Source organism: Plasmodium fragile (genome assembly GCF_000956335.1).
Source record: "Plasmodium fragile strain nilgiri unplaced genomic scaffold supercont1.19, whole genome shotgun sequence".
Classification (NCBI taxonomy): Eukaryota; Apicomplexa; class Aconoidasida; order Haemosporida; family Plasmodiidae; genus Plasmodium; species Plasmodium fragile.
The window spans coordinates 55479-69258 of record NW_012192599.1 but is presented as its reverse complement, the minus strand read 5'-3'; the positions used below and the strand labels follow the sequence as shown (position 1 = coordinate 69258).

Below are 13780 nucleotides of genomic sequence, written 5' to 3'. Positions count from 1 at the left end.
TTTGCTTTTTTTTTTACCATAAGCTATTATTTTCTATGCAAGGGCATTTACTACGCTGGGCCTTCACGTTTCGCTCTACGCCAGCGGCGCAACTGCGCGGTGATGCATAATACGCCCTATATATGCGGTTAGAACTATATATGTATTGTTTGTATATGTGCCTGCGCGCCCTAGGCCCTTTCTTTTCTTCTTCGCCCTCACCAGCGGCGCATTTAAAAGTGCAAAATACATACGCTAGGCCAATGCCCTGAACGATGCACTTGGGAACGAATTAAAAAAAACAAAAACGCGGCATGTCGCCAATTTTCCCATCTAAGTGGATCCAGTCAGAGATATATATTACCCCAAGTAGAGAATAAACATACGCTATCCCATTTCACTTGTGTTCTCTTTTTTTTTGTTAAATCTCATCAGTGGGTGTTGCTTTTTTAAAACAAAAAAAAAAAAAAAAAGCCTGCATAAATATTGTATGCAATAATACTTACAACCTGTACATGCGATATATTTAACGCTGCTTGCGTATCAGCACAGGATAGTTTTTTTTGGGGGGAAAGTGGACGGTACCCACCGTTAGATTTACTGGCGCGAGTACACCCTTTGGAAATTCCTCGCGGTGTTCATGTGTGGCTGGGTTTTGCTGTGGTAAAGGGAAAACGAGGAAAGGTCGTCGTGGTGGGCATCCGTATAGTGCCCCCCGGTGTGGTATCCACCAGTGTAGTACCCATCAGCATGGAAACTACCGACATGGCGAACTTCCCCGGAGCGCCGCCTGTGGAGGTATCCCTCGACCCCACTGGACATGTTCCCACGCCCCTCATTCTCAATGTGGTAACTCATTCCTATAGACTTTATCTTCTTATTCAAGCCGTTTAAATTTTTCATCACCGTCGCAAGGATCTCGTCATCACTGCCGCTATGGTGTTCGTCTGGTGCAAAGTTCCTGTCGCGGTGATAATGTCTTGCGTCTATCTTTTCGAAGGAGTACTTAGTGAAGGGGTCTGTCCCTTCATCGTAGTGACTTCTCACAGAATCCAAGTAATACATTTTTCTCCTAGCAAGAATTGAATCATCACTGGATAAAATACTAACACTATTTGCATACATATTATATTTGTCTTCCATGCTAAAAGTTTTTTTTTTTTCAAAATCAAAGTAAGCATCTTGGCTGCTTTTCGAGATGTTATCATTCGCTTCTATCTCTTCTTCACTGCTCTTACTCACCAACTGGTTTTTATGGGAAAGCCGTTTTGCATTTCTCCACATGACCTCATCTGTGCTTATTTGCTTATTGTACAAATCGTAACTGCTCAGATTTTTTAGCTCCGCAGAGTAAAAAGGGGAACTGTCACCGTGGGGGGATTCATCGGCCCAAAGAGATGACAACTCTAAGTTACTTTTGCTCCCACTTCCACCATACAGTTCTCTATAAACGCGCGTTTTTATATCTTCCATGGTGGCTTCTTCCTGCTCTACATCCTCATCGTCGATTTTCAAAAAGGAGTCTTCCGTTTCTGTGGCGAAGAAATCCTCTTCATCCACGTCAAACAACTCGTCTACCTGACTCGACACTGAAGCGCCTTCCCCTATCGCACTGCGCAGATTCCCCTCATATGCGTTGCTATACTTGAGGTTTAGTTTTCTCATTTTTAGCAACTTTTTCTTTTTCTCTTCATCCAGTACGGTCATGTGGTTCGCATCGTCCCGTGTTTCGACGTAGTTTTCTGCTTCACCGTCCGTCTCCTCCGCAGCAGAGTCCCTCCCCTGGGCACTCGGCACATGTTGCTCTTGATCCTTCCCCCTACTTATCACATGGCTGATTATTAAAGAATTGTTCACGTAGGCGTTTTTGGACAAGTCCCTCTTCCCATGCATTTTTGTCTTCCCCCTAAAACTCCTCTTCCTTTGCCTTTCCATTTTTTCAAATATGGAGTAATTTTTTGCACAAGAAAGGTTCGGTAGATGTTTCCCCTCCTTCGTTTGCTCATCCCTCACATTCTCCTCTCCCTTTGCAGTGGTTACTTCCCCTTCCTGCTCTCCCCTTTTGTCGATATTTAAATTATTTTTTTCATCAATAAAAATGTTCCTCTCTGTGCCTTTTGAATTATCTACCTCCAATGAGGACTTTTCCACTTTTAAATCCATTTCATCGCTGTCTTCTTTTCCCTCGTGATTTTTCTCCTTCTCGCCTTTGTCCTTATCCTCCTTCAGATAGTACGCTAGTGGATTCACCGTATAAATTTGTTTCATAATATTTCTAAATAGATCCTTCCTTTGTTGTGTCTGTTCCGTTTTCTTATCTTCCTCTCGTGGGGTCATTTCTATATATCCAGCTTTAGCCTGCTGCTCCGTCCTTTTTGCTTCCCCCCTTTGTTCCTCTTCTCGTTTCGCCTCACTTAGCCTCTTTTCCTGCAGCTGCCTCAACTCAACCTGTCTTTTCACCTGAGCTAGCCGCTTTTCTTCCAGCTGCTTCATTTCCTCCAGGCGACGTGCCTTTTTCGCCCACTTCGCCTCTTCTAATCGCTTCATCTCCTCCAAGAGCCTCATCTCCTCTAATCTCTTTATCTCGTCCAGCCGCTTCTCCACCTCCGCTTGTTTCATCTCCTCCAACAGTTTCATCTCTTCTAAATGTCTCGCCTCTTCTAATCGCTTTATCTCTTCCAGCCGCTTCTGCTCTTCTAACCGCTTTTTCTCCTCCAAGAGTTTCATCTCCTCTAAATGCCTAACCTCTTCTAATCGCTTTATCTCTTCCAGCCGCCTCTCCTCTTCTAACCTATTTTTCTCCTCTAACAGCCTCATCTCTTCCAAATGTCTCACCTCTTCTATCCGCTTTATCTCTTCCAGCCGCTTCACCTCCTCCAACCGCTTCACCTCCTCCAACCGCTTCTCCTCCTCCAACCGCTTCTCCTCTTCTAACCGCTTCATCTCCGCGGTTCTGAACAAATCCTCGTTCCTGTCTTCTTCCTCCACATTTGCTCCTCGTGCATCCCCCACGCCGCTGCTACTTCCCAGTGCCTGGTAAATTAACTTCCTCTTATATTTCAAGTCTAACATTTTGTCTTCCTCACTTCCGCTCTGCGACGTCACATCGGTCATCCTGTTTTTAATAAAATTGGCGTCTCCTTCATTTGGGTTTTCCCAGAACAGGATGTTATTGTTCTTCAACAGCTTATCTAAAAATGTGAGTGCTCCTCTGTTGGATAGTTTTTCCTTTAACTTGAGTTTCGTCCTTTCTAAGATTCTTTCATTTTCTTCAAAAAATTTGGGGGGTTCATTTTTGGGCGTGGATCGTTTTATACATTTTTTTTTCTGCTTCAAGCTATTCTTTTTTAAAATGGTATTGTGTGTAGTAGATTTGAACCTCTGGTAGATTCTTTTTTTTTTGTATTTTGGTCTTCCTAACTTGTGAAAGGCGTCACATTGGTCTACGTCTTTTATCATCTTTTCATTTATGTGAAGGATGGTTGCGCTGTGGTCTTTTGGAAAATGTCCTTGTCCATGTTGGGAGCCTTCTCCATGATCTCCACGTTCTCTAACTTGAGCAATCCTGTCCCCTCCACTTCCCCCTTCACTGCACTCGTACTCATCAGGGTCACTGCGATAACCTGTAACCACTTCGAAAAAGCGTTCCGCAAAATAGGCGTAGTCGTTAAACCCGCTGTCACTCTTGGAGGTTGATAGTCTTCTAAGGATGGTATTTCTTTCCCTTTCCACTTTGGGCCTTCCATACAATGCCCAGTTGTTTTTTTTTTTCTTCTTCTTTTTCTGTTTGTTTAAATAGTCATTGAGGCAGTCGTTTATTTCGTTTTCCTGCACTGATGGTAGTTCATTCTTGCCGCTTTCGCCTCTTTCCTTTTCTGCGTGTTGGTCACCCTTATCCCTTAGCGTCGTGTCTGGGCTCACTTCGATCACTTGGTTGGACGCGGATTGTTCTCCGTTCTGCGCCCCTTCATTTTTGGTTTCCTCTCCGCTGGCCCCCTTCTGCACCTCGACATCGACTGGGGGTTCACCCTTTACATCATCCGCTAAGTTTGTTTCGTCGTCTACATTCACGTCCCCGTTCCCCGCTGTTAGTGACCTATCCGCTAGCAGGGCCATTTTTTTCCTTTCTAGCAGCTGCAGCTCTAACTCCTCCAACTGTTTTTTTTTTCGAGCGTTTTCTATTTCCAGCTCGAGCAGTTCCTTCTCTTTCCGTTTCTTCTCAATTTCGTCGTTCACATCGGCGTCTTCCCTTTCAGAGCGTGCGTCCTTTGGGGCACTAGCCTCTTCGACGCACCTTGCCCCTTCGGGCTCGACTTTCTTCACTGCGTGTTTCTTTAGAGCAACTCCATCTTGGTTCATCACACCTTTCTCCGCCTTGCATCCCTCATCCCCCCTTGTGTTGTCTACACCCTCATCGTCCGAGTCAAAATTGAAAATATCAAATAGGGACTTGTCTGGCACGTAATTGTTTATCGCCACGAACAAATCATTCACCACGTCGTTTTGAGTCTGTTTTCCCTCCCCCTGTTGAGGATCCTTCGAGGGATGATCCTGATTCAGTTTCTCTTTTGTATCATACCCTTCCTTAACTCCCCCTTCTAACGTTACCATTACAGAGTTTTCCATCACATCCGCCTCTTTCCTTTGGAGGGTATTAGTTTTTCCCCTTTTCCGGATAATTTCATTCTTCATTTTGATCAGATCAATTTTGTCTTTTTTTATTTTTTTTTTTTTCTCACTTATGAAACTTTCATAAGAAAAATCGCTATCCCTGATTTCTGACATGGCTCCACTTTTATTTTCTTCTTTTAATTTTACAACATTGTCCGGTTCGTATTCGTGGAAGAGAAATTCCACCTTGTCATATGCTGAGCTAGACATATCATCCTTTTTCGTTTTTTTTTTTTTTTTTGCCTTCTCAAGCATGTAATTTTCATACAAGGGGTTTAAAAACCAGGCGCTGGATGTCCTTTTGTGCTTAAAGCTATGCTTGGGCAAATTCACGTCGTAGGTTATTCTTCGCCCTTTCGTCTCGTGCTTTTTTGCTAGGTTTTCCAAAACCTCAAAATCCTTTTGGTCATACGATTCGTATATGTAATAATATACGTTGTTCAGAATTTCGTTTTTGAATGTATTCAGCTGGTCTGCGTTGATGAGATTGTCAAGGTTAAAATTGTCCTCGCTGCGATTATCCTGGTTCGCGTTGTCCACTACGCCGCTGCCAGGTTGTTCCCCCTTTGGCGCTTCCTCTTCCTGTGGAGCCACGCCATCCTTCCCTTTCCCCTTTCCCTTGTTCTTATCTTTGGCTTTTTTTTTCTTCTTCATGTTTTCCCTTTTTATTCTCTCAATTTCTCTTTTAAGTTTGTGTATGACTGCGCTTTTCTTGGACTTCTTGCCCCCCTCGGCTGTTTCCCCCTTTGCGCCCTTCTTCTCCCCATCCCCGTCTTCCTCTCCTTTGCTATTCCTTCCTTTGTCATTCATTTGATTTTGTTTTTTTAATTCTTCTATATTTTTTTCTAGCTCATTAATTTTTAACTCCATCTGGGAAATCAGCTCCTGGTTGTCTTTGCTCTCTTTCTGCATGTCCGCATCCGCATCAATCACATTTAAATTTAAGGACGTGTCCATAATGGTGTGCGTGACATTCGAATCTTCTTTTTTCTCTTCACATATTTTGAATTCGTCATAAAAATTATCATAAAAGTACATTTGCTCTACTATCCTATTCATGCCTTCTGTGTATTTCTTCAACTCGTTTTTGTTTCCTGCCCCGTTGTTTACACTGTCCTCATCGTTGCTGCAGAAGAACTTATCATCGTCTTCGCACTTTCGAAGAATATAGTTGAGTGTGAAATCCTCGTCGTACTTCACTTTCCTCTGGTTATTACTATACGCCACTAGGTTCGTTTGATTAATGTTGTTTTCGCTTGGTCTTGCTCCCCCCTCGGCTGGGCCACCGCCGATGTTGCCGTACGGTTGGTGGTTTGCCCATTGGGGATAGCTCTCACCATTGCTGTAATTAGGGTTATTTCCATTATTAGGGTAATTTCCATAATTGGGGTAATTTCCATAATTGGGGTAATTTCCATAATTGGGGTAATTACTGTAGTTGGGGTAAATTCCCGCCTCGCTGTTCACCGGGAAATTAGCTGGTGCGTTCGCAGCAAAATTGGGCTGGCCGCTTAGTGGAAAATTGGGAGGCTCATTCATCGAAAAATTGGCTGGATAATTCAATTGGTAATTGGGGGGACAATTCATTTGATAATTGGGGGGACCATACGGGTTATACCCCATCTGATTGTTCAAGTCGTATAGAACTTGGCCGTTATTGGCATACCCCGTTTGCCCACTTACCGAGGGCTCTGTCGCCCTCAGTGTCTGGGCGTCCATGGTGACCTCCCCTGTGGGTGGGTTCTTGATGGATCCCTTCCTGGGGGGGTGCATTTTGTAATTGTCTATTGGGTATGCCCCCACGTTGTTACCGCTACTACTGCTCTCCTTTGGGTACGCCGCACTGGGCCCAGTGCCATCGTAGGAGTCCTTCAAATTGGCGACCTCTCCCCCGTCCTCGGTTATACCAATGTAAGGGCGCCCCTTTTCCTTATTGGGAAACTGGTTCTTTATTAACTCGGCTTTATTTGCATACGAGTGCGTTGCTACTTTCCCATTTTTGCCATTCAGCACCTCCCTTTTTACTCCTTGGTAATTCTCCTTTCCATTCTGTTTATCGTCGAGCCCTATACTTAACTTGTCTAGGATGGAAACCCGTTTGACACTCTTGTCCAGTATGCACCGATCTGTGTAATAAGTCTTTTCCTTTTTATTTCCATCGCTGTCGAAATCTTCTAAATCCAATTCATCAACAAATTGGTCTTCATTAATTTGTGATTGGTTGTCCTCTTCGGGGGTTCCTTTTCCCACTTCCATCTCAAAAGCATTTGTAGCATTTTCACTCCTATTATCGTTATTACTATCGGCAATGGTATGTTGTGCATTTGTTCCCTCCGTCACCTGCCCCTTCTCCCCCAACGCCTCCTCATCGTTGTTGATCCGCGTGCTTTGCGTCTTGTAAGATGGAGGAGGAGCTTTGCTAGGTTTGCCCTTAATGTCACTCATAATTTTTAACTTATCTTTTGGGATGTATTGATTTTTTAGCTTGGTAGAATAGTCCTTACTACCATGCTTCTGAATCCATGCGCTTTTTTCCTTAGAGGAAATTTTATTTAACATATTTTTCTTGTCGAAATATGCCTTATCTTTAATTCTTAATTTTGTGCAAAAGAAGGTAAAGAGTGAGTGAACTTGCACAGTCATGTTGCAGTTCACATGGTTCATAAAATTTAAGTCCCTTTCCTTCTCATACCTGCAGTTGTGTTTCCACTTTTTGGTATCTCTCTCAGAGTATAGATCTTCTTTCTCTCTTTTGTCCTTCCAGATGTGCACATTCTTTTTTGACGACGCGCATGTCGAGTCACTGTAACAATTTGCCTCGTGGGAACTCTTCCTCGATATGTCCCAGGAGTGCATATATTTTGCTAACAACAGTAGCAGCTTCGAATTGTTCATTTTGTGGTTTGTAAAAATATCATCCTTGTCTACACTCGTTTTTGTTTCTTCGGCACCCATGCTGCTTCTCCTCTGTGTCTTTCTCAAAACGAATGTTCTCTTACCCCTTTGTTTTATTTGTTCCTTACAGTATGGGGTGACAGCTACACTTTTCCGTGTGTCCCATGTGCACCTTTCTGTCGACGCGGCTGTCTCTGTGCTTGAGTGCTTCCTGTGACGGACAGTCCACTTCCGGAGGCGTGTTAAGCCTCTGTGTTGTCCTTTCCCTTTTCTCTTTCTTCTGATATAACGCCATTTTTTAAAAATGCTGGTGTCCACTTTGACTGCGTCCATCCCACCGCTCCCCGGTCTCAATCACATTTACAGGAAAATGTCAAACAGCGTTTTTCCCCGCACCCTGTCCACAACTGTGCACATTTGGTCCTTTACTTAACACACGCAGAAATGTGTTAACCAGGGAAAAACTCAAAATTGTTATACTTTTTCGAAAAATAATATGGAGCAAGTGCGTTTGTAACGGTAAGGAGCGATGTCAAAAGGCCAAAAAAAAAAAAAAAAAATGTATGTCTTCGATTGTCCGTTTTGGCAACCACCTGCTGCTGTGTTGCCGTCTGTTTGCAAAATTGGGAAACAATATTTTTTTTGCCGTTCACCTGTCTTTCGCTTCATTTCACACCATTGCGTTTTTTTTTTTTTTTTTTTTTTTTTTTTTTTTTTTTTTTTTACCTCAAAAATTGAGTTGTCCAAATAAAGCGCTGTTTAACCGCTGTTTGCATTCACACTTGGAAAAAAAAAAGGAAAACGCCGAAATGGCGGAGCGCGCATTTTAACTGCGAGAAATGTTAACTTGAAAATAATAACTGTGCCATGTGGCGCAGGGCACGAAAATTAAAACCCTGTTAAAATGGGATACCATATCCTTTTTCGAATGCGGCTGGGGAACAACTGAAGAGTCGAAAAAAGACGTTGCCAAAAAGTGAAGTGTGGAGGTGCCGCAGCAGCAACGTGGCAAAACCGAACAAGTTATCTCTGCGTTGCAGGGCATGCAAACACCTATGCATACGCGTAAGAGTATCAACGCTCATACGAACGTCACCGCGTATGCATCGCCTCCCCTTGCACACGGGCAAAATTTACAGCGCACTTTTGCTGAATGGACAGGTGGTTCGTAAAATTTGCCTTTTTCACACTTAACACAAATGTAACTTTAAAAAAGTTTCACGTTAAAGGAAACTTACCAGCGAGATAATATATACATATAACTCTGCATAAATGAATTCTTCTTTTCATTCATTTTTCGTGTACACCATTTTCGCGCATAAACTCATTTGTACGTCCGAATGACGCTTTTCTTGAATGAACCAGGGGGAAAAAAAAAGAATGTGTCCCACACAATGGACGAGTGAACATGTTCATTGGGTATTCACATACCCAGACAATGCTAATGCTTATTGTTTCCAAGGTGTCAATAGAGTCCTCCCAATTGCAGCGTAGCACACCACGTTTCGTTCGTCGTTTCTCACTACGCAGTAAAGTATGAGTAAAGCGATTTTAACGTAACGTGTGAAAAACCCTTTGTTGAGTAGCATTTTTTCCCCACCCCGTTGGAAATAACTACGCTCAGGAAAAAAAAACAACAAAAAATACGAAGCAACGTAGACAACGCAGTGCTATGGGAAAGAGAGCGTGCCGCCACGGACAATCGGACCAAACCGCCACCTATTATAAAACTGAGAAATGTTCGATTCGTGAGGAAAAAAAAAATTCAAGCGGCGGAAAGAAAAAATGCCACTTAAATAGTTTGCTATATGGAGGAAGTGCCAACTAGCGTTGACATAGAAACCCCCCTCTGGAACAACTTAATTCCTCTGCGCCTTAACAGTGTTGGACTTCTTACATGCAAATAATAATGTGGAAAAAATGAAAATGGTATAAGAAAAGGCGTGTGCGCACATTTTTTTTGTGCTCTTCAAAATTAGGAGTTATAAAAAAAAAAAAAAAAAAAATAGTACCTCACCTTTGAGTAAGCACTTATTCTAGCAGAAAAACGTCGGTGTGTTGATCGTCGCTGAAAGGGTCACGTTTTCTAAAGGAAAACCCACATACGTATTCGAGCGAAAAAAAAAGAACAAAATACACCCCTGTCCCCGTGCTGCCACAAAAATAGTAACGACTCACACAGTTACACACAATGAGGAGTTGCAATTGCGCGAAAGTGGCCGAGTTAAGAAAGACCCTGGTTATAAATTTCCCCCAAACGACATACATACCAAGGTTAAAAACAAGACTGAAACGTTTCAGCACAATGAAAACGCACACGTATAAGCATCTCATCGAGACGAACGAGCTGCACGACCTTATAAAGAACAAAAGGGAGCATTTGCTCTTTCTCACAAATTGTTACAATATCAGGCAGGGGGAAAAAGATAACAACTCCTTTGATGACCACGATGAGGATGAAATAATAGAAGGAAGCATCTCCTTCAATTCGATAGTTACTTCGAATGAAAATCCCAATTTTTCTTTTTTTTTCCCAACACAAGAAGAGTTTTTCTCCTACCTAAAAAAGGTCCTAGTGGAAAATCTTGTGGACATAAAAATAAATGCACTAGAAAATGTACCTGTAATTCTTTACGAAAAAGATGAAATATTTTATACCCCCAGAATTTGGTTCATGTTCAAATTATATGGATTCCAAAATGTGCAAATTTTAAATGGCGGCTTGAATAAATGGCTCAATGAGGAAAGAGATGTGATTGCAACAGGTGGGAAGGGCGAGGGCAGTGAGCATCCTCCTCAGAGTGAGAAAATTATCCAAGTCGAAAAACTGATAAAGGAACATGTAGAAAAAAACAAAAAACAAATAAATGAAAATTGGAAAAAAAGCATATACCATTATGCAGATATAGACAATTTCATCACCGAAAGGAAGAAACAAAATGATGACATGGGACGATTTGTCCTGGTGGACACGAGGCCGAATAGTTCCTTTAGTGCGTTGTTGCCCATTAATGAAAAGGATAAAGTGGACAATTTCATTCCCTTTTCAGTTAACATACCTTATCACCATTTTATTAACACCCATGATGAGAAATATAAATTTTTTACTTTTAAAAATGAGGCCGAAATAAAGAATATTTGTGACAAGTACGATCTTCTGAATGAGCAGAAGACGGTCATATCGACGTGTAACAAAGGAATCAGTGCGTGTATTTTACTCTTCCTTTTGCACCAGCTAAATAAACCGCTCCACCAACTGGCACTGTACTATGGGAGTTTCGTCGATTACAAGTTTAGGAAATGCGGCCTGTAGTAGAGACGTGTGACGCAGTTGGCCATTCGTTTTGCTCTCTTCCTTTAGGTGAAAAAAAGGTGGGACATGTCTTTTCCAAGATGTGTTTCCCTTCCTTCTTTATCATCCTAGTCGAAGCGAAGCAACGTTGTTACGTTTTTTTTTTTTTTTTTTTTTTTTTTTTTTTTTTTTTTACCTCAAAAATTGAGTTGTCCAAATAAAGCGCTGTTTAACCGCTGTTTGCATTCACACTTGGAAAAAAAAAAGGAAAACGCCGAAATGGCGGAGCGCGCATTTTAACTGCGAGAAATGTTAACTTGAAAATAATAACTGTGCCATGTGGCGCAGGGCACGAAAATTAAAACCCTGTTAAAATGGGATACCATATCCTTTTTCGAATGCGGCTGGGGAACAACTGAAGAGTCGAAAAAAGACGTTGCCAAAAAGTGAAGTGTGGAGGTGCCGCAGCAGCAACGTGGCAAAACCGAACAAGTTATCTCTGCGTTGCAGGGCATGCAAACACCTATGCATACGCGTAAGAGTATCAACGCTCATACGAACGTCACCGCGTATGCATCGCCTCCCCTTGCACACGGGCAAAATTTACAGCGCACTTTTGCTGAATGGACAGGTGGTTCGTAAAATTTGCCTTTTTCACACTTAACACAAATGTAACTTTAAAAAAGTTTCACGTTAAAGGAAACTTACCAGCGAGATAATATATACATATAACTCTGCATAAATGAATTCTTCTTTTCATTCATTTTTCGTGTACACCATTTTCGCGCATAAACTCATTTGTACGTCCGAATGACGCTTTTCTTGAATGAACCAGGGGGAAAAAAAAAGAATGTGTCCCACACAATGGACGAGTGAACATGTTCATTGGGTATTCACATACCCAGACAATGCTAATGCTTATTGTTTCCAAGGTGTCAATAGAGTCCTCCCAATTGCAGCGTAGCACACCACGTTTCGTTCGTCGTTTCTCACTACGCAGTAAAGTATGAGTAAAGCGATTTTAACGTAACGTGTGAAAAACCCTTTGTTGAGTAGCATTTTTTCCCCACCCCGTTGGAAATAACTACGCTCAGGAAAAAAAAACAACAAAAAATACGAAGCAACGTAGACAACGCAGTGCTATGGGAAAGAGAGCGTGCCGCCACGGACAATCGGACCAAACCGCCACCTATTATAAAACTGAGAAATGTTCGATTCGTGAGGAAAAAAAAAATTCAAGCGGCGGAAAGAAAAAATGCCACTTAAATAGTTTGCTATATGGAGGAAGTGCCAACTAGCGTTGACATAGAAACCCCCCTCTGGAACAACTTAATTCCTCTGCGCCTTAACAGTGTTGGACTTCTTACATGCAAATAATAATGTGGAAAAAATGAAAATGGTATAAGAAAAGGCGTGTGCGCACATTTTTTTTGTGCTCTTCAAAATTAGGAGTTATAAAAAAAAAAAAAAAAAAAATAGTACCTCACCTTTGAGTAAGCACTTATTCTAGCAGAAAAACGTCGGTGTGTTGATCGTCGCTGAAAGGGTCACGTTTTCTAAAGGAAAACCCACATACGTATTCGAGCGAAAAAAAAAGAACAAAATACACCCCTGTCCCCGTGCTGCCACAAAAATAGTAACGACTCACACAGTTACACACAATGAGGAGTTGCAATTGCGCGAAAGTGGCCGAGTTAAGAAAGACCCTGGTTATAAATTTCCCCCAAACGACATACATACCAAGGTTAAAAACAAGACTGAAACGTTTCAGCACAATGAAAACGCACACGTATAAGCATCTCATCGAGACGAACGAGCTGCACGACCTTATAAAGAACAAAAGGGAGCATTTGCTCTTTCTCACAAATTGTTACAATATCAGGCAGGGGGAAAAAGATAACAACTCCTTTGATGACCACGATGAGGATGAAATAATAGAAGGAAGCATCTCCTTCAATTCGATAGTTACTTCGAATGAAAATCCCAATTTTTCTTTTTTTTTCCCAACACAAGAAGAGTTTTTCTCCTACCTAAAAAAGGTCCTAGTGGAAAATCTTGTGGACATAAAAATAAATGCACTAGAAAATGTACCTGTAATTCTTTACGAAAAAGATGAAATATTTTATACCCCCAGAATTTGGTTCATGTTCAAATTATATGGATTCCAAAATGTGCAAATTTTAAATGGCGGCTTGAATAAATGGCTCAATGAGGAAAGAGATGTGATTGCAACAGGTGGGAAGGGCGAGGGCAGTGAGCATCCTCCTCAGAGTGAGAAAATTATCCAAGTCGAAAAACTGATAAAGGAACATGTAGAAAAAAACAAAAAACAAATAAATGAAAATTGGAAAAAAAGCATATACCATTATGCAGATATAGACAATTTCATCACCGAAAGGAAGAAACAAAATGATGACATGGGACGATTTGTCCTGGTGGACACGAGGCCGAATAGTTCCTTTAGTGCGTTGTTGCCCATTAATGAAAAGGATAAAGTGGACAATTTCATTCCCTTTTCAGTTAACATACCTTATCACCATTTTATTAACACCCATGATGAGAAATATAAATTTTTTACTTTTAAAAATGAGGCCGAAATAAAGAATATTTGTGACAAGTACGATCTTCTGAATGAGCAGAAGACGGTCATATCGACGTGTAACAAAGGAATCAGTGCGTGTATTTTACTCTTCCTTTTGCACCAGCTAAATAAACCGCTCCACCAACTGGCACTGTACTATGGGAGTTTCGTCGATTACAAGTTTAGGAAATGCGGCCTGTAGTAGAGACGTGTGACGCAGTTGGCCATTCGTTTTGCTCTCTTCCTTTAGGTGAAAAAAAGGTGGGACATGTCTTTTCCAAGATGTGTTTCCCTTCCTTCTTTATCATCCTAGTCGAAGCGAAGCAACGTTGTTACGTTTTTTTTTTTTTTTTTTTTTTTTT

General features: G+C 41.6%; 3 protein-coding genes across 3 annotated transcripts; 2 read left to right on the top strand and 1 right to left on the bottom strand.

The window, feature by feature from the left end:
- Positions 1-576: 576 nt before the first annotated feature.
- On the bottom strand, positions 577-7878 carry AK88_02034 (uncharacterized protein; the record flags this gene model as incomplete). Its single annotated transcript, XM_012479668.1, has 1 exon — positions 577-7878. One exon carries the CDS (start codon positions 7876-7878, stop codon positions 577-579), a length of 7302 nt encoding a protein of 2433 aa, XP_012335091.1.
- Positions 7879-9736: 1858 nt separating this feature from the next.
- Positions 9737-10858, top strand: AK88_02033 (uncharacterized protein; the record flags this gene model as incomplete). Its single annotated transcript, XM_012479667.1, has 1 exon — positions 9737-10858. The coding sequence occupies one exon, from the start codon at positions 9737-9739 to the stop codon at positions 10856-10858; it is 1122 nt and encodes a 373-aa protein (XP_012335090.1).
- Positions 10859-12612: 1754 nt separating this feature from the next.
- AK88_02032 (uncharacterized protein) lies at positions 12613-13620 on the top strand (the record flags this gene model as incomplete). Its single annotated transcript, XM_012479666.1, has 1 exon — positions 12613-13620. The coding sequence occupies one exon, from the start codon at positions 12613-12615 to the stop codon at positions 13618-13620; it is 1008 nt and encodes a 335-aa protein (XP_012335089.1).
- Positions 13621-13780: the final 160 nt, after the last annotated feature.